Raw genomic sequence first — 21,190 nt, forward strand, 5'->3', positions numbered from 1 at the left:
ACTGCCCTGGCTCCATGTGACACACACACTTCAAAACAGTTTCCCATCCTCGACTGCTGTGACATTCACTCATTTGCTCTTTCCTTCCACTGCTCTGACAGACGCCAAAACTATCTCCCTCCTCCCATTCAATTCATTTGTTTCCCAACTTCTCCCTCAGTGACCACTTTCTTTTTTTTTTTTTTTTTGCATTCTTTAAAAGATTTTAATTTTCAGTGCAAAAATGAAAATACATATAAATACAAATGAAAATGGGTACAGAACCAAGGGAGAACAAAGAGCAACAATGGAATATTTCAATCTATCATATACAGGCCAAGTGTACAGTCAGTTGGTGCATTTGCTAGGAATATCCCTTTTTAAACCAGACTGCTGCAGTTTCTTCATATCTGTCTCTCTTCCAATACAGTATGCAGAGTAGTTTTGTGATTTCAGTGAAGGGATGTAGTGTTCGTGCTTGATCTTTACTGCCTGCTTTTCAATGATTCTACCAACCATTCCATTGCATCATCAAGCCCAGTGCCTTTGGTTGCAGATGTTTTGAATATCTGCCATTTCCTGTCCTTCAAGCATGGCAGGCCCAGTGAATTGGCTACTTCTGTGGGAGTCATGGCTTGTTCCATATCCTGTTTGTTAGCAAAGACTACTAGAATAGCCTTCTTCAGTTCTTCCTCCTCCAACATAGCTACTAATTCTGACTTTGAAATTCCAATTCTGTCACGGTCACAGCTGTCCACAACATAAATGACTGCATCTGTGTTGGAATAATAGCAGCGCCAGTATGGTCTGATACTTGTCTGACCCCCAAGGTCCCACACCTGAAATTTAAGGTTCTTGTATGTTACTGTCTCAACATTGAAACCAATAGTAGGAATTGTGGTAACAACTTCCCCAACCTGTAACCTATATAGAATTGTTGTTTTTCCTGCCCCATCCAATCCCAGGATCAAAATTCGCATCTCCCGTGTTCCAAATAAACTGGAAAAGATGCTGGAAAAGAAGCCACCCATGTCGTCTTCTTTCCGCTCTGCTCCCGAACTAGAGCTGTTGTACCGCCGCCGCAGTCGCCGTCACCCTCAGTGACCACTTTCAAACCTCTATCCTCACCCATAAACATCCTTTTTTTTACTGTATCTCCCCAACTGCCCTGCTCCCATTCCACCCCCAATCTGGCACACTTACTCACCCAACTGCCACCTTTCCTAGAATTAAGCACACTCAATTCCAAGCCACTTCACTCCTCCTCACGGATCTGACACAACTGCACAGGGAAATGGAGGGGGAGGGAATGCTGATGTGGCTGGCTACTGCACAGGGAAGTGGAGGGGGGGGGAAAGAAATGTTGCTGCATAGGGGACAGGGAGAGAGACAATAGAAAGAAAGACAAATAATAGGAGGGAGGGAGACAGAAAGAAAAGAAGAAAGACACAAAGGCAGGGAGTGAGACAGAAAGAAAGACAGACATACATATATTCTAGTAGACTAGTAGAATATAATGAGCGTGTTAGCATTTAGCAAGCGCTAAATCAGCTAGTGCACCTTAGTAAAAGACCCTCATAATCATAAGATGGAAACCCCCAGTATAAAACACAATAAAACAAAACAATATACAGATAACATTTTCATTAATCACTTTATTCCTTCAGTCATGCTTCATTAAAAAGCTTCATTAAAAAGAGATGTTTTTAATAATTTTTTTAAACTCTGAAAGTTATTATTCATTTTCAATTGTCCAACTAGATTATTGCAAAGCTTCATCCCAGCCACTAGCCATAGCCATAGCTCTGGCACTAGTGTACATCACATGTTGTAACTCATCAACAGATAAATGCATCGCGTTCTCCGATATTAAGTTTCAAGTTTATTATAAATTTGATTGATCGCTTATTCAAAATTCTAAGCAATGAACACATCAGTAAAATTACAAAAATTAAGGGGGCAACAAAAACAAACAGAGAACCAAACCTTACAAAGCATATTGAAGACTAACTTTACAAACATAAAAAAACACGAGGAAAGGATGGGAAAAGAAATACAAATTGATTGATAGAAGAGAAGACAATTATGGTAAAAAAACAATAGGAAGAGAAAGAACAATGAACCTTGGAGAGGTTATGGATTAGAATGAAACTCCTGGTCAGGCTTTCTAATTACTAAATGCATCTTTAAAAAAAAAAGCTTTTTAGTTTGCTCTTAAATTTATCCAAATTGTTTTCTTCCCTTAAGTAAATAGGAAGGGAATTCCCTGTTTGAGGAGCTGTAACAGAGAAGATGAAATGCCGCCGTGTGTTAATAATTTTAAGTGAGGGAATAACTAGTAAATGTTGATCATTAGACCTCAGTAGTCTAGTTGAGGTGTATGGAATCAATGATTTATAAATGAAAGCCAGAGTTTTGTATAGCAAAGATTTGAAGGTAAGCAGACTTAATTTATACGTACAGTGGTGCCTCGCATAACGGCCGCCTCGCACAGCGAACGCTGCGCACAACGAACTTCTTGTCTTGATCCGTACAACGGACTTCGTTTCACACAACGAAGTCGCCCGAGCTGCATCGCTTAACTGGCGCTACATATTTTAAACCTCCCCCCGCCGCCACCGCATATTTTTAAACCTCCCCCCGCCGCCACCGCATATGTTTAAACCTCCCCCCGCCGCCACCGCATATGTTTAAACCTCCCCCCGCCGCCACCGCATATGTTTAAACCTCCCCCCCGCCGCCTGGGCCTGCGCTGATCTCTGAATGGTTGCAGTCAGCTCTCGCGGGACTCACAAGAACTAACTGCAGCCAGCTCTCGCGGGACTCACAAGAACTAACTGCAGCCATTCGGAGATCGGCATGGGCCCACACAGGCGTGCAGAGGAATTGCTCCTGATCTCTGCGCTTCTGGCCTGTACGCCACTGGCTGGGAAAGATGGGAGGAATTAAAAAAGGTACTGGGGAGTATGTGGGGGGTGATTATAATACACAGCAAGGATCAACAAAACCCCTGTCTCCCCTCCCCTTCACATATATCCCCTCTATATCATGCTAACAGCTCTAACAAGGTAAATTTATCTTTTTTTATGTCATCTTAGCATATTTTATGCTACAGAACGAATTATTTTTTTTTACATGTATTGTTATGGGAAAATGCGTTTCACATAACGAACTTTTCGCATAACAAACTTGCTCCTGGAACGAATTAAGTTCGTTGTGTGAGGCACCACTGTACTACGGTGTGCGACTGGGAGCCAGTGCGCTTTCTTAAGAAGGGGGGGGGGGGGGGTGTCACGTGATCGAATTTCTTAGCTTTCATTCTAAGTTTGATTGATGCATTTTGGATGGTCTGTAAACGTCTGATTTCATTTTGGGCTATTCCCTTGAATAGGGCATTGCAATAATCGATTTTTGAGATAACCAAGGAGTGAATTAATATGTTAAGAGCCTTTGGACATAAAAATTTTGAAACTGAACGGATTTGACGAAGTCTGTAAAAAGTTGATTTAGCAATATTACTAATGTGATCATGATTAGTTAGTTTATTGTCGAAGATGACCCCTAAGATCTTAATGCTACTTTATCATCTGTAAAGTAGTAGCCTTAATAGAAATTGGAAAAATTAGTTTAGAACTATCTTTCCAGGGAAAGAACATGACATTTGATTTATTAACATTAAGAGCTAATCTGTTAGCATCAAGCCACTGGTGAATCTGTTCAAGTTTCTTATTAATTGCTATTGTTTCGAGAGATCAATGGGGCTAATGTAATGTCACAGCATGTGAAAGATACCACGGTATCCCTTGGCAAATTGCTTGAAAAAATCAATATCAACACCTTAAACACTACTCAAGATTTAGAAGGAAGCCAATGTAGTTTTCATAGTAAAGGTGTCACATGCTCAAATTTACTGCCACCAAAGATTAGACACGTTGCAGCGTTCTGTCTCCGTCAGACATGACATCAACATTCATTTGTTATACAAAATTTAGCCAACAAGGGATTTACAGGCCTCGACCAAAATAAATCTCATAAACCCCCTCTTTTACGAAGGTGCGCTAACCGATTAGCGCGTGCTAAACGCTAATGCATCCTTAGACTAACATGTTAGCTATGGCGGTATAGAAGAATAAAGTTATTATTAGTAGTAGTAGTAAAAGAGGGCCAAACTGATTTTTTTTCTATATGCTGTAAAATAAATGATTTAAACATTAGGCTTACGTGTCATTAGACATCTTATTCCAAGTTAAAATATCACATGGCATTTATATTATAATGGTGTTACAATATATGATGGCCCAACAATAAAATCATACAATGAGTATAAATAATTAAAAAAAATCAAGCAACATTTATATATTAGACTTTGAGTGGATGCCTAGGTTAATTTTATCCTAGTAACCAAGTGGCCAATATTTGTAGTAAAACTTCAATCCAGCCTTTAAATCACCAATTCGACATCAAGAATATGAATGGTCTGGATTTCTCACTCAATTGCTGTCTCTTTAATCCATTGAAAAAGACGCCTCAGCCCCACCACTCCTCCGCTGTAATATATTGTTTTATACTGCGGGAAGCATACTGTGGTGCTTCATCATTGGCTGTCTTTTTTAGTCTTTTTTAGTCCCTTTTTTTGCTTAATTCAATTTTTTAAATTATTAAATTATCTTTTCTCATACTATGACTGGAGTCGGATGACGGCGTCAACCTCGGGAGATCCTTGATAAAGCACTGATTTTGTGCGAAACATGTCGGGTCTGACTCCCAGGTTTGGCTGAGATAAGTATTTATTATACTTTAAACTTCGAAATGAAGGCATATACAAGAGTTTTATAAAATAATTTAATAATTTAAAAAATTGAATTAAGCAAAAAAAGGGAATAAAAAAGACTAAAATAGACAGCCAATGATGAAGCACTATAGTATGCTTCCCACAGTATAAAACAATATATTACAGCGGAGGAGTGGTGGGGCTGAGGCGTCTTTTTCAATGGATTAAAGAGACAGCAATTGAGTGAGAAATCCAGACCATTCATATACTTGATGTTAGGTTAATTTTATAACAGGTTTGTCTAGATCCTGAGGACAAAAAGGCACATTTTGTAGGCTATTTTAAAAAAAACCAACCCTAAAACACTTCCATTACGGAAGGGGACAATTCACCATTGCTGTTTTCAGTGCAGCCAGTTCAGTGTGGCCACCTCATCGTGGCCTTTTCATTGCAGCTGGTTCATCGTAGCCGGTTCAGTGTGGGACATTTAAGAGTAATGTATTTTTTAAATTTTCATCACAGCTGTTTCATTGTGGCTCTTTAAGAGCGGGATGTTTCATTGTGCTGAGTCGGGTGGCTCGCGAGGAGTCTGACAGAGGCTGAGTCTGAGAGACGCTGTCCCAAGTCAGCCCCATCGTGCTGAGTCAGTCCCCCTCCCCCCCCTCAGCTCAGCTCACCTGAAGAGCCGAGGAGTCTGACAGATGTTGTTCCAAGTTGGCCCCATTGCGCTGTCGGTCCCCACCCAGCTCGCCTGAAGAGTTGAGGATTCTGACAGATGCTGTCCCCATGCTGTCTCAGATAACTTTATTGAAGCACCAGTGGGGAGCGAGGGGAGGGGCATTGCTCCCCCTTTCAAATCTTTATGCAATTGGGCCCCCCCCTCTTGTCATCAGTCCAATTGGGCACGAAACACCAGTGGGGGAGGCAACGGAGCCTGCTGCAGAAGCCTTCTTTCACCTGTCCAACTGGGACTTAAACACCAGTGGGGGAGGCAAGCTTTCTTTGATATGCTCCGTCTTTCACCAAGGTAAGTGCTTGCCAGTGATGAAATGGCTGCGGTGATACAACCGTGCTAAACCAGCCATGATGAAAGGGCTGCAATTTAACGGCTGCACTGAATTATCCTAGACCCCTTACATTATATATCTTACTGGCCAGATGAAGGAACAGCCTGAAGGTTGGAGCAGCTGGGCAAGAACCAGACTTTGCAGGCTAATTGTGAGCCTCTCAGGGATAAAACAAACAATCAAAAAATACCTATCGTGACTTACCTTACTCCATCCAGTGGAGAAGTGCTCAATTGGAGCACCTTTCTATAACCTGGACATGCCAAGTTCTGGGTCTAAATTCCCTTTCCCTTTCTGCAATCAGAGTTGGAAGTCCATCTTTTGGCCCTTCCTTAGTCTCACTAAATACATGCCAAGACCATGCCCCTTTGCATATAGACACAGGGCAGTTTTAGACATTCATATCCTGGCTTCATAAAGTCAGGACTTGGACGTCCGTGCAATATGGATGTTCAAATGCTGGTTTTCAGATATCCAAAACATGAATAGAGCTTCAAAAATAATCACTTATGTGTCTACATCAGTGATTACCAATCTTTTTATAATGGCAGAACCTTTAAAATATTTTTTCATATACAGTAGAATCTCAGCTAACCAGTATTCAATTAACCGGCACTCTCTACCAACCGGCAAAATATTGTTGGACATAAAAAATGTTTCCTGCATTCCTCAGACAACCTTCAAACAACCCCCTCCCTCCAGCACCTGAAGCAGTGGCAGCAAATCCTGACAACCCCCCTCCCTTGGCCCTGAAGTAGCAGTGGCAGCTGGTCCTGACAACCCCCCCTCCCTCCCTCCCTTACCAAAGTAGTAGCGGTAGCCGGTGAACAGAAGAAGCACCGTAAATAGACTGGTTCTGGCCAGCCTCGGCAGGGTCTTTTCTCTGCCACGTCATTTCTGACACGGCAGAAGAAAGGCCCTGCTGGAGCTGGCCAGAAACAGCCTGTTTATAGAACTTCTTCTGTTCACCGGCTGCTGCTACTGCTTCAGTAAGGGAGGGAGGGAGGGGGGTTGTCAGGATCGGCTGCTGCTGCTGCTGCTGCTTTGGGACAGAGGGAAGGAGGAGGGTTGTCAGGATCAGATGCTGTTGCTGCCTCGGGTCTGGAGGGAGGGAAGGGGGATTATCAGGACTGGCTCTGCTGCTTCAAGGGCTGGAGGAAGGGAGGAAGGAGTGTTGTCAGGAATATATGCCTGCGGCTATAGTATTTTTTTAACTAACTCTCAAGCAACCAGAAAAACAATTATCTGACATCCTCCAATCCCCATGGGTGCTGGATAGCTGAGAGTAAACATATATTGCCTCCCTCTCCCTGATATTAAGACCATGAGAGATTGCTGCTGATCTCCCACAGTCTGTGGTGAACCTGGAAATTCAATACTGGCACTGTATCCAGTGACCAACATTGAATTTCTGGTCTATTTTTGACTGGCCAAGGCATAGCCAGCTAGGTCAGTATTCAGCGCCTAGCTGGCTAAGTCTCAATGGCGAAAGATAGACCACCCTTTTAAGTGGCTTTGGTGAGCCACTGAATATTGGCTATGTCACCGGTCACCGGCCAATCTGCTATCAAAGGATAGCCGGCTATGTGCTATGTAGCTGGCTGGGAGCCATTCCCAGACTGCTAAATAGCGCTGAATATCAGCCTCAAATTTGTCCATATAAACAGATGCTATAATCTAATATCTTGAGAAACCACTGAATAGAGTTTGAGGAACCCAGTTTAGGAATTGCTGCTTTATTTAGTATAGCACAGATCCTGCAGAAGTTGTGGCTAACTAAGATACTCGTAAAACCGTGCTTGGAAGCAGGTGTAAAAAGTCAAAATTGAAGTGTGCTTTATAAAGTGCACCACATCAGCCAATCTAATCGTGAAACAAAACTCAATAAACAAAGGTGGGTGATCCCAGGTTATTCATCAAAAAGCTTTATAATATCAGGAAACTCAGAAACAGGAGTTGACAAACAATTTGTTCAGTTGGTCATTCAGCTCCCTTATACAATCATTAGTTCCATGTATAATCACAGTCATTTTTGGGAGGGGGGTAAAACGCGGACCTCATGGACCTTACGGACCTCGCGGATCTAAAACCGCACGTCCTTAAAAATCTGAGGTCCGTGCATTGACAAGTCCGCCTTTTAGCTTGTTTTACCCAGACCCTTATTCTACTGCTTTCCCTGCAGCTCAGCTCAGGCCCCCGGCTCTGCCTTCCCTAATGGCTAAGGAGGGAGAAGGTGACCGTGGCTTTTGCTAATTAGCCCGATCGTCCCTTCCTCCAGATGTCTCCCTCCGCGCTGATTCCGAAAGCCCCCACAATATGATACTGGATGACAAAAACTGGGTTTGGAGGGGGGGGGGTTAAAGAATGTGTGCAAAGGTCTGCAGTGCATCTGACCTTGCGGACCTCACGGATCTGACCTGCACATCCTTAAAAATCTGAGGTCCGCGCCACTTTTAGTCTCTGGCTCTGCAGACCTTTATGCCATTTTAGTCACTGACGGATCCTAATGCTTATCCCTTCCTATGCTGAGACTAAAAGTGGCACAGACCTCAGGGCAAAAGTTTTGCCGCTAGTCTCAGCATAGGAAGGGAAAAACATTAGGATCCATCAGAGCTAAATTGTCATCGATGTCTGTCAGAGCCAGAAACTACAAGTGGCACAGACCTCAGATTTTTAAGGACGTGCGGTTTTAGATCCGTGAGTTCCATAGGGTCCGTGAGGTCCGCATTTTACCCCTTCCCGTCATTTTTATCTATACTTTTGATTTCAAATAAAACAAGCTTTCTCAAAACTTCACTGGACTACATATAGTCCAGATAGAGAGCACTTATTTTGAACATCCAGATGTTAAACTCATTTAACTCCAGTTTCGTATAACTAGACTTTTTCTGGGCTTAACAGAAAATAAATCCAGTGCAACATCGGTACAAATCTCTCTGCATTCTGGTCAACCAAAATCTTTGGGAGATTTATCGACCAGCGAGAAAATTGAGATCTGAAGGAGGGATGCGACTGATTAACATGAAGGAAGATGGAGTTCATGATGTTAGATCGAAGATGGCTATGGGCTCCTTTTATCAAGCCGCGCTAGCGGTTTAATGCGCGTAATACTGTGTGCTAAATCGCCGGCCACGCAAGCCGCCCCTTGAGCAGGCGGTAGTTTTTAGCCAGAGCAGGGGTTAATGCGTGATGAAACATTGCGCGCGTTAACCCCGCTAGCGCGGCTTGATAAAAGGAGCCCCATGTCTTCCTTTTTTTTTTTTTTTTTTTTTTTATGTTACAAATTTTATTAAGCAGTAATGGGTTGTAAGTATGTGATACATGGCATAAATTCCATAAATTCCATAGCTGGAACCAACTTGTGGAACTCCCCTTCCCGGAGCTTTGAGAATATGTAGAGATCATATGACTTAAGAAACTCTGAAAATCACAAATATTTGTAGATGCTTTTCTGTAATATCTAGTGAGACTTGATTCTTCGGTTTGGGTGGCTCAAAATTTTAATATCGGAGAAAGGTTGAGAAGGGATGATTTAAATTTGTGATACTATTTTATCAAAATGCTACCACCAAATATAGGGGTCCTTTTACTAAGGCCGGCTAACCGATTTAGCGCACGCTAAATGCAAGCGCGCCCATAGAATATAATGGGTGCATTAGCATTTAGGGCGTGCTAAATTGATTAGCGCACTCTAAATTGGTTAGCGCGCCTTAGTAAAAGGACTCCATAAATACTCTTGTATTTCTGTAATTACTTGTTATTTTGTTGTAATAATTATGTATGTTTGATATGTGCACCGCTTTGATTTAAGCAGTTTATACATTTAAAAAATAATAAATAAAATAAATCCAGCTATTACTTCCGTCATATATAAGCCAAAACGTCTGTAGAAACATGCAGTATCCCATTTTCTTAGCCCCAATAAATCATTCTGTAGACTTAAACTTGGTGTCTGTTTGGCCTTCTCTCACAGGATCCAGTTATAATAATCAGGCCCTATTGTTTTCTGAGTGTATATGGACAGCAGGGCCCTAATGATTATTAGAAGAAATATAAAGATTTAAAAGTATCACTAGGGCAGGAGACTGAGTCGTATTTAGGACACATTTCATTCTATTTCCCTGTCCTTCTTTCTCTTATTTGGATAATACTCCTCCTTCTCCCCACCTTCACTGCTTTTGATGTCATTTTCTGGTGCCTTACTGACTTCTCTCTAGCTTTGTGTCAGCACTCTCTGTACTACAGGGACCCCGCTCAACCTGACTTTCTGCTTTGAAGGTTGCAATGGAATTGAAGGTGTAGACAAAACATTGCAAGAATGTGACGCTTCAGAAACCGTCCAGCTCAGTCCATTTTTATTCTCCTTGGGTTGCACGTCTAGTGATTTACCATATTTTCCACACTATAAGAGGAGGAGGAAAAGAAGAAAAAAAAATATTCTGAACCAAATGGTGTACTAATAGATTTGATAAAATAGCAGAATAATGTTTCAACCATGTAAAGTCAACAGCGGTATTAAGAACCATCATCATTGTCATTAACAAATGAGGAGAGACTTTAAGGTTCAAGCACTCTTCTAGTTTTCTAGGCTCTGCTCTCAGCCCCCCCCCCCTCCCTGACAGTCTCTGAACCTAGCCCCCTTCCCTGCCTTCCCTACTAGGCTCTGCATCCAACCCCACGGTGCTTGCCAGGCTCTGTACCCTGTCCTTTCTCTGGTGGTCTAGTGGTAGGCCGGGACAGGCGGGATCCGTCCCAGCTGACTAAATTTTATAGCTACCCCCAGTGGCGTACCTAGGGTATGTGGCACCCGGGGCCCATCATTTTTTGACACTCCCCCCCCCCCCCCCCCCCCATGTAAAATTTTTTTTTTTTTTTTTTTTTTGCAATAACCATGAAATGGAATAAATGGTCAGAATAGAAACAGGCAGTGAAAATTTTCTTTTATTGAACCTCATATATGTAACCATTATTCCAAACATAACAAAACATAAATTATGTCTAAATTGTCATGACATTAGAAGTACATATGGAGTAGTTGCAGGCAGTGGCGTACTTAGGGTATGTGGCACCCAGGGCCCATCATTTTTTGACACCCCCCCCATCTATATGAAAAATATGATTTTTAGTACCAATCTACATATCGCACCACAAGAGTGTACCTAGGAAAAGGCTGCATCTTAAACACTGCAGTGAGCACTAGAACACCAACACATACATTGTAAAACTAAACAAGCCAGATCCCGCACAGTCAATTGGTCCTGTAGTCAATGCCAACTGAAAACTATGTCTTTTTCATACACACAGAACAGAGATACACCCTCGCCCAAAATGGAATAATCACAAACTAAAAATAGAAATATGTAGACAAAAGTGAAACTGATCCGCCAAGAAACCAGACCCTGGATACAATGCAACACCACAAAAAACAGTAACACATGTCCTCTAAAACAGTGCAAAATATAAAGACAGTAGATGTAAATTTGAAAAAACTGATACATAACAATCACCACTTTATAAATTAACAAATAAAAATAAAACAAATAATGAGATATAAAAAAATACAATTTTATTGGACTAATCCCCGTAAGCTCGGTCCCCATCCCCGCAAACCACCTGATTCCATCCACACAAGCCTTGAATTGTTTATATTAAAGTATAAAAAGAAACAATATTCTGTACAATTGTCAATTTATAAATCAGCGTCTTCTCCCCACTCTCTTCCCCATTTCCCTTCAACATCCTCAGCCCACTCTCTCTCCACTTTCCTTCAGCGCACGCACATAAAAACAAGCAAGTGATTTTATATCATTTTCATTCTATTCATTCATAGAAATTAAAGTCTAGATAATGCCAGTCACATAACAAAACATGATTTTACAAAAATAATTCCCTGCAGTCAAGCCTGCAAGGATTATTAGATGTCTTTCAGCAGTTCCCCTCCCTCCCTCCCCCTTACCTTTGTGGCCAAGTCAAAATGATCTACCAACAATAAAATTTTAAAAACACAAAGCACGCTGTACGCAGAGAAAATGTTAATTATCATTTATATTCCGCGGGTTTTCAAAGAGGTCAAGGCAGATGACTTTATGCAATGTCACCTCAGTAACAACTATACAAAAATAGACAAATATTCCCCCTCCCTTTTTACTAAACTGCGATAGCGGTTTTTAGCGTAGGGAGCTGCGCTGAATGCCCCACGCTGCTCTCGACGCTCATAGGCTCCCTGCGCTAAAAAACTCTATTGCGGTTTAGTAAAAGGGGGCCATAGTGCAAAATATAGACAGCAGATATAAATTTTCAAAACGGACACATTTTGATCACTAAGTTGAAAATAAAATCATTTTTCCTACTTTTTTGTCTGGTGATTTCATGAGTCTCTGGTCCTTCTTCTGATCCTTCTTCTTTCTCTCTCCCCCTGGCTCCCCTCTTTATTTCTGCCTTTCTTTCTCTCTCCTCCTGGCCCCCCTCTTTCTTTCTGCCTTTCTTTCTCTCTCCCCCTAGCCTGCACAAAGCCATCGTGCCGATTTCTCCACTTCCACGATTCTTTCCCTACCCTCACCCCCAAGCCAGCAGCCGATTTCTCCCTGCTCCTTCCCCGATGTCCTGAACTTCATCGGGCAGCAGCAGCATTCACAATTCACTGATGTTGCCCGCTTCAGGCCTTCCTCTCTGTCGGGTCCTGTCTTCATGAAAACTGGAAGTAGGCAGGACCCGGCAGAGAACAAGGCCTGAAGCCGGCAACAGCAGCGAATTGTAAACGCTGCTGCTGCCCGAAGAAGGTAATGGAGCACCGAGGCAGTCCGCTTCTCCCCCCTCCCAGCCGAACCCCCGCTGACCCTCCTATCTCCCCCCCCCCGTGAACCTTTCCGACCTTCCCAGCGAGAGCAGCAAACCTCCTTCGCGGCTTTCTCCTTCCTCTGCCGCGTTACTGATGACGTCATCAGTGATGCGGCAGAGGGAGGATAAAGCCGACGCTACTGGAGGGAGGTTTGCTGCTTTCGCTGGGAGGGTCGGAAAGGTTCACTTGGGGGGGGGGAGAGAGATAGGATGGTCAGCGGGGTTTCGGCTGGGAGGGGGGAGAAGCGGTCTGCCTTGGTGCTCCAAGGCCTGGCGCCATTACCTTTTCGATAATGGCGCCGATGCTGCTTTCGCTGGGAGGGTAGGAGCGCGATAGGGACCGGGCCAGCTGTGCACCCCCCCCTAAGGTGGCACCCGGGATGGACCTCCCCCTCGCCCCCCTTGGTACGCTACTGCCCTGGGGAAACAGCCTGCAACAAGATCGCGCGATGCCAGAGATTTTTGCCTGCTTCGGCTGTTTCCTCCGCCGCGGTCCCGCCCCTCCTCTGACATCAGAGGAGGGGCAGGACCGTGGCGGAGGAAACAGTCGAAGCAGGCAAAGATCTCTGGCATCGCGATCTTGCTGCAGGCTGTTTCCAGACGCGACACCCGGCGCAGGGGGGGGTAACTGGACCGGACCGGGAGCACCCCCTCAGGGCTTGGTACCCGGGGCGGACCTCCCCCCCCGCCCCCACCCCTTGGTACGCCACTGGCTACCCCCACCCCCGTATCTTTTTTTCACCCTTTTAAATCCTGGTGGTCCAGTGGTGTATCAGTAGGAGTGAGTTCTGCACTGAGTCCTTCCCTCGCTGGATGGCTGCCTCAGATCTTGTGGCCAGCAGTGCACAAGGCAGGAGCGAGCTGTTCATGCTCTGGCCTGGGAAAACACTACACATTGCGGTCTGTGATGCAATATTCACTCCATAAGACACACAGACATTTCCACCCACTTTTTGGGGGGAAAAGTGCATTTTATGGAGCGAAAAATACGGGTAATATTTTCTGGTTCTGATATTCTAAAGCCTAATTGATAAAAGGTTCAAGTTTTGTCTGTGTAGGGTTATAACTCTAAGGGCTCCTTTTACTAAGCTGCGCTACACGGAAAAACTAACACCAGCTCAATGGAGGCATTAGCATCTAGCGCACGCAGCATTGTAGCGCGTGCTAAAACCGCTAGTAAAAGGAGCCCTAAGTCTGTCTGCATTATGATTCAACATAAAGCATGTTTCTCGTTGTATCTTCTGCAATTTGAAAAAAAAAAAAAAAAAAATGAAGTAGCTTTTCTTCACAGAACAGAATTTTGTGTGAAAAGTTTTATATAAAGTCAACTCTCCGTAATTTGTTCTGCTAGCACCCTTGATAATATTTATCTGAGGAACCAGTCAGGATGAGAAGTGGGAGGGTTACCCACACAGTGCCTTTATTTCCTGTGTCACTGTTATCTCCATGACAACAGATAGAGCAAGCAAGAGCCCCTTTTCAGGCTAAAGAAAGAACAGAATAGGACATAAGAACGGCAGAAGTTTTGCTTGATCTCCCATACTGGCAAGCACCATAGCCAGTTCAGCTTAAGCTGAAAAGGATAAACCTATTCTACAGAGTTACGGACACGCAGGGGGTAAATTCATAACAAGGCCCCTAGGAGAAAGTGAAAAAAATATGCCTGTGTGTTGCTGAATTCACAAACGGTGCACCAAATAAGCATGCTCAAGCCATCTGAAACTCCTGCAATGATGCCAGGTTGTTCGGGACACGGTGCCCCTACAAGTCACCCAGCAATAACGCTAGAAAGCTACAAAGACCTCCACAACTCAAAAGAGCATATATAACGGGCACAAAAAATAATAATGTCTCCCCAATCAAGTGGCATCAAACACAAAAAATTTGAGAAGAATGAATTCATTTACTTATTTAAATATGATCTTTCATTTAACTATGATTATGCTGGGAAGACATCAAAATAATTCTAAAAGGTCATAGGACCTCTTATAGGACTATACCTATTTAAAGTCTAGATGTGTTACACATATGCAACCACACCCAGAGACTGGGAGATGAGAAGAGGTTCCTTAGCTCCTGTTATCAAGCCCCAGCTTAACCTGGGATTAGAGAATGACACGGGAACAAATTTGTCCCCTTCCCCGCAGGAACTCAATTTCCCCATCCCGTCCCCTCGAGTTTTGTTGCTGCCCTTGTGCCTGCCCCATTCCTGTAAGCTGTCTTAACTGCATAAGCCTTGAACACTTATGATTTTGAAGTGTTTGAGGCTTGTGCAGATGAGGACAGAGCTTGAAGGAATGAGGCAGGGACAGCAAAAAAACTTCCCGGGATGGGAAAATGAGTTCCCGTGAGAATGAAGAAAAATTTGTCCCCGTGTCATTCTGGGACTTCTTTATAATGCTAAGTCAGGATAATTTCTAAAGTCATTCCCACAGATAAAGCAGTGCTTTATTCACAGATGTGGGCTGTTGCAAAATGCACAGGAGACAAATCTCTTGCAATTGAAAGGAAGCTCTAGAGTCTAGAATGAAGAGGCATTGGATGAAGGTGAAAGGGGATAGACTCAAGTTACTTAAGGAAATATTTCTTCATGGAATAGGTGGTGAATTTGTGGAACGACCTTCTGGTGGAGGTGGTAGAGATGAAAATTATATCTGATTTCAAGAAAGCTTGGGACAAGTGCATAGGATCTCTAAGGGAGATGGTATGAATGGGCAGACTGAATTGGATTTATTATTTGATTTACTGCTATTGACATAAGTATTTAGCGGTGTATAATAAAAATCTTATCGAAATACAATACAGTCACCTCTCAAAATCTATAAAAACACAATAAAAGAATAAAACAGTAGTTCAGGTTAATAGAACTAAGTCAATCTTTGCTAAATGTTTGTTGGAATTCGCCTAGAAATGTTGCTAGAGCGGAATATACATTTAAAAATAAATAAATAAATAAATCCATATGGTCTTTATCTGCCTTCATGTCCTATGTTTCAATATGCAGGTAAGCATATGTGCCTACAACCTCGTATTAATGCAAGTTTACCTACTATCTGAAGAGGAGTTCTTAAGGGCAGGTTTGGAAATAGGTGAAATTATGAAAACTGGAACGTCTGCAAAAAATTTGTGCACCCCAAACAGGTGTAAAGATGAGTGCACAGTTTTGGGGGAGTAATTTTATAGTAGAAATATGCACATATTTTGCTTTGAAAATCCAGGATATCCACAGAGAGAAAAATACGTGCATGCTGGGTTTTATATATATATATGATTTTTCAATTAAGTACAAAATTGTGCTTAACAGGTAATTTAACGATATTAGTACATCCAATCATCTATTGGTTAAACAGAAATAAACCAAAAAGCAATATTTAACTTAACATAGTCCTCAAATTAAGGAGGAGGAGGAGAGAAACAAAAAGGAAACTCTTCCAGGAAAGAGAACTTATTATCATATTAAAAAGGAAATTAGAGTGAAACCATTGGCTTCGATAATGGACTTGAGTTATTCCGGAAATCACTGGGGTGCAAACAAAACTCTTTTCCCTTCTAAAATGAAATGTAGTTGATCTGGGTCATAAAAAATATACTTATTGTTCTGAAATACCACAAAACATTTACAGTGAAATCTTAGCTGGAAGGAGGCACCCAATGAAATAACATATTCTTTCTCCTAAAAAAAACCAAACTTGTTTCAAATTATAGTACAGTTTCAAAATCATTTCTTTATCCTGATGAAATACTAAGGAAATTATTAATGTAGCTCGTCCGGACAATTCAAGATTTGATGATTCCAAAAGCACTGATAATTCTTGTTCAGTTGTTGTATTAATTTCTTTTATTGTTCTTTTTAAATAATAAATCTTTTGTAAAGGTGTTATGTTCCCTTCTGAAATTTATTTATTTATTTTTTTTGAAATCACATTTATTGAGGTCAACCAGAACACCGGGCATACAATGAATACAAAATCGAGATTAAAAAGTCTTTGAAAGTCTCTCTAGGAGTTTTAAATTTAGATATAGGAAAATTTAAAATCCTTAAATCTAAACTCCGATTTTGATTTTCCAAGTTTTCAATCTTACGAAGCAAAAAAGCTTTATCCATTACTTGCTGTTTATGTATAGTTTTAATCTCTATTATAATTTTTTGAAGATCCCCGACTTGCTTCGTTTGATCTTGAAAGTCTCTTTCTAATTTTTTAACTTTAGTTGAAACTTAAGCCATGAGAGATATGAATCCCGTACATACCGTCTGAAGATTTTCTATAGCTCCCCAAAGTGAGTCCAGCATAACCATTGCTGGTTTCACGAGCGGCTTGAGCTGGGGTAGCCCGGACTCCCATTCTCCTTCCCAGGTCTCACTTCCCCCAAACTTACCACCGCTCGGCTGCAGTGCACCTCCTTCCACTGTAATCCTCTCCGGGGTCACAGGCAACGATGTCTCCTCCCCTCTCAGCTGCTCCCGAGGTCCCTCCGAATGAAGGCCGACTTCAGTTGCTACTCCCGTAGGAGGAGGAGGGTCAGGTCCCAAAGGACTAAGTAAAAACTCGCTTTCCATGCTGGGCTGCTCCTGGGGCTCAGCTGCGGACACGTCCAACGCCGTCGGGACTGCAAAAGCTGTAATTGCAGTCTAACGCGGTGTTGAAGTTGCTGACTGAGGAAGAGGGATATTCCTCTGTCTTCCCCTTCTCTTAGACATCGGAACTTTAAGGTAAAAATAAGCCTCTGAAGTGGGAGCTTAGACACACACACGTCCACTCAAATTGCCATCCCGTGCATGCTGGTTTTAAGAAAGGTTTTGACAATTTCCTGGAAGAAAAGTCCATAGTCTGTTATTGAGAAAAACATGAGGGAAGCCACAGCTTGCCCTGGATCGGTAGCATGGAATGTTGCTACTCCTTGGGTTTTGGCCAGGTACTAGGGACCTGGATTGGCCACCATGAGAATGGGCTACTGGGCTTGATGGACCATTGATCTGATCCAGTAAGTTATTCTTATGTTGTTATATAACATGCCTCTGAAAATTATTTCATGGAAGATGTAAAAAGCTTATGGAGATATTGAGTTATATTATACTACTGTTAGGTCAACTTATGGCAGAATTGTTACCATGGCAACAGAGTCTACATTACAGTCCAAATTGCATGCATCCTACAGATTTCATATATGATCATGAAGGCACCATCTGCATGCTGTACTGAATCAGACTTTATAAAGATTTTTCCTTCCATCAAGTTATTCTTTTGCAACAGTGAAAACTAAATAATTAAATACCATCAGTCAAGTCTTAACTAGAAATTATTCTGTATAACACACTTCAGTAAACAAGTTGAAATTTCTATAAATAAAAAGAACTGATGAAAGGAGCATCATCTTTTCTCATCAAGTTGCCAGCCAATATATTTAGAATCTTAATCTGGTAAATATTATTTATGCTGCCTTCCTGTTCAGTGTTTATCCCTAATTTATTTAACTATATACATACATTCAGTGTTATAAACCATACTTTGCTTTCCCTTTTGCATAAAAATTAAAATATTCCCGGGGTTCATCATTTTGAACATAAATTGGCATTTAATAAAATATTAATTTCATTTCTAGGGTCATTTTCAAAACACAAAAAATGTCCAAAAATCAGTACTTGGATGGTTTTCTCTGGAAAACGGCCAAGCATCGATAATCGAAACAAAGAACTTACCCCCCCCCCCTCCTTTCACTAAACCGCGGTAGAGGTTTCTACCATGGCCTGGAGTGCTAAGTGCTCCGACGCTCATAGAATTCCTGTGAGCGTCAGAGCAGCATTGGAGCATTTAGCGCCCAGGGCCATGGTAGAAACCTCTTCCATGGCTTAGTAAAAGAGGGTCTTAGATATTTTGCGGAATGTTAGAATTATGGCAACAATTGTCTAATAATTCCTTTTTTCAGTTGTAGTCCGATTTGCATACCCTGAGGAAGCCGCTTGTTAGCGGCGAAACAGGTCCCCGTCAGATAGACACAGAATGGGGCTATAGCGGCAGATTCTATACAGCCGTTTGACACAAGTTGAAGCAAAAGATAAGTGCTCACTTTTACAACTACTAATGCTAGTTGTGTATATTGAGTGTCCAGAACCGCTAACACTGGGCAAGACTAGTGATAAATTCACAAGCTGATTGGTATCAATAAAAACTTTTCCTAATAAAAAACAAAAAAACCAAAATGCACTAATTTTTGAGTAGTAATAATTTATTAAATAGATAACGAAAGTCCTTTTAGTATATGAAGGTTTTGGATTGATGATCCGTAGATGGTCTGCGTATGCGCTAGACCTCCGGGCCGGCAGAGATATTTTTTTTATTTTTTTAACTTCTTTTGGAGCCCGTGGCTTTAACTCGCTTAACTGCAGACGTGTACAACAACGTAGGCAAAATTTATTGTGACAAACAAAAAAATATATAAAACCTTTGCCTACGTTGTTGTACACGTCTGCAGTTCTGTTTGTTTGTTCCTGGTTGGTTTTCTCACTGCAGATAGAGTTGGACCTCACCTTTTTTGGTTGTTGCTCTTGCTTTTAACTCGCTTAAGCCCTCGGGTTAAAACCATGTGCTTGCACTGCGGGAAAGGGTGGTAGAGTCGGGGCAGGCAGGCGACTGGGGCAGGCAGGTGTTCGGAGCAGGCAGGATATCCGAGGCAGCGGGAGAGTCAGGGCTGCAGGAAGCATTCGGGGCAGGCAGATCAGAGCAGCGGGAGAGTTGGGGCAGCAGGAGGCGTTCGGGGCAGCAGGAGATCGGGGCTGACAGGGCAGAAGCAGGGTGGCAGTAGGCAGGGCAGCTAGAAAGGGCTTCAGCGACTGGTCCTCAGCAGTCGCTTGTTTGTGATTGGCCAGCCCAGTCGGTGTTGCAGGGTTTTGGTTAGTGTATCGCGTCCCTGCCTATTTTGCATGCCGTTCCCCTCATTTGCATTTGCAGATCGGAGGATGGTCGGCAGAGAGGTATGTGAATCAGGCCGGAGGGAAATCAGGTCGCAAAATTTGGTTAATCCTAAATCTTTTTCACTTCTTTGACTTTTAGTTAATGGTCCAGTCAGTGCCATCTTGGATCTGCCCAACTTTTATGCAATTTAATCAATTAAATGAATCTGATTTAATTTTCTCTCTCTCTCTCTCTTTTTTTTCTATTGTGGGTTTGTTTATTGATTCATTGAATCACCATTTTAAAAAAAAATAAATTGGATTAGTTGTGTTAATTCAACTTTTTTTGTCTCTTTTCAGAAAGCGAGAAACATCCAAATGGGATTTTTATTAGCAAAAAACTTCAACTAACAATTCCAAAGGGAGTCCTTTTGTTCTGGAAAAATCTTTTGTTTTTCTTACATTCATTAGCAACTTGCTAAATGCCGTACTCCATGGTGTGAGACCAGACTTGATAAGGATGGCTCCATTGTGCTTATTTGTGACCAAGACATGCCTATCTTCCTCAGCAAAATCTAAAGTGATTTCATTACCATTTGCAATCGTTGTCTGGCAACTGAAACACACTGCCTGCAGTTGAAATGAAAGCTGTTCATCTGTTCTAATTGGGAATCTAACAATAAAAAAGGCATAGAAAAATCTCATTAAATTTGTGCCTGGAATGTACTAGAAAGCCCTACTCTGACGTGGTGATGCTGACTTTTTTTTGTGTGTGCTTTTTAAAGGGATGAATGCACTTGCATACAAAACAGCTATACCTGATATAAAAATGTGGTAAAAGCTATCAAGCCTGGAAAATAAATAACCTGATAAACTTTTTTTGGTCCACTATGAAAGCATAAAATTTGTAGATGGAGCTATTGCCAAGTGCATTAATTTGCACTAATTTATTGCCTGGATGTGACATAGGATAATTGAAAAATTAACTCATTTGAATCCACAGAGCTGCCAAGAGTCAAATTTGCAACCTGTGACACATTGCAGTTTTATAATTACCATATGTAGCTTTTTCAGGCCTTTGCCGATTGCACTTTTAATTCTTTACCTTTGTAAGTTAACTTGTGGATGGGGCATTTTATCCCATACAAAGATGATAGATATAGATATTTGCTATGTACAATCATTAGATGGCCAGAACCTATGTCGCTGCAGCTTAGAAGGCCAATTTACACAACTTAATAAATCTCATGAAAATTTTCCTCACAGTCACGTCACATAAAACAGGAGACACCACCTTCGCAAATCGTGAAAGCAGAAAACAAACAACGAAGGTGACTGATCGATGTTCAATTTCCTGTATTGAAAAAAATGACTCGACGCAATCGTGTTTCGGCCCCAGAGGGCCTGCCTCAGGAGTCTGGATTCTGTTTTGACGAATCAATGACCATAAAGGTGCACAATCTTCTATTGCAGTGTTCTCTAATGCAGTGTTCTTCAACCGCCGGTCCACGAACCGGTGCCGGTCCGCAAAATTTCCTGCCGGTCCGCAGGGTCAGCACGTGCACCGGGCCCAAGACAGTGTTCTTCAGCCGCTGGCCTGCGGTGCGATCGATGCGGCGTCATCTTCAGGCCGGCTCCCTCTTCATC

The 21,190-nt window shown here is 42.2% G+C and overlaps 1 protein-coding gene and 1 long non-coding RNA gene across 2 annotated transcripts in view; one reads left to right on the forward strand and one right to left on the reverse strand.

The window, feature by feature from the left end:
- The window catches only part of LOC117363155, an 89,773-nt gene extending 69,355 nt beyond the window's left edge, over window positions 1-20,418 (forward strand). Inside the window, exon 2 of the long non-coding RNA XR_004539987.1 lies at window positions 19,904-20,418. This is a non-coding gene — a long non-coding RNA (uncharacterized LOC117363155). The remainder of the gene's footprint in view (window positions 1-19,903) is intronic.
- LOC117363154 (ADP-ribosylation factor-like protein 1) lies at window positions 190-1,069 on the reverse strand. Its single transcript, XM_033950499.1, has one exon. It carries the CDS (start codon window positions 1,008-1,010, stop codon window positions 465-467), a length of 546 nt encoding a protein of 181 aa, XP_033806390.1. The 5' UTR covers window positions 1,011-1,069; the 3' UTR covers window positions 190-464.
- Window positions 20,419-21,190: the final 772 nt, after the last annotated feature.

Source organism: Geotrypetes seraphini, chromosome 6 (genome assembly GCF_902459505.1).
Source record: "Geotrypetes seraphini chromosome 6, aGeoSer1.1, whole genome shotgun sequence".
Lineage (NCBI taxonomy): Eukaryota > Metazoa > Chordata > Amphibia > Gymnophiona > Dermophiidae > Geotrypetes > Geotrypetes seraphini.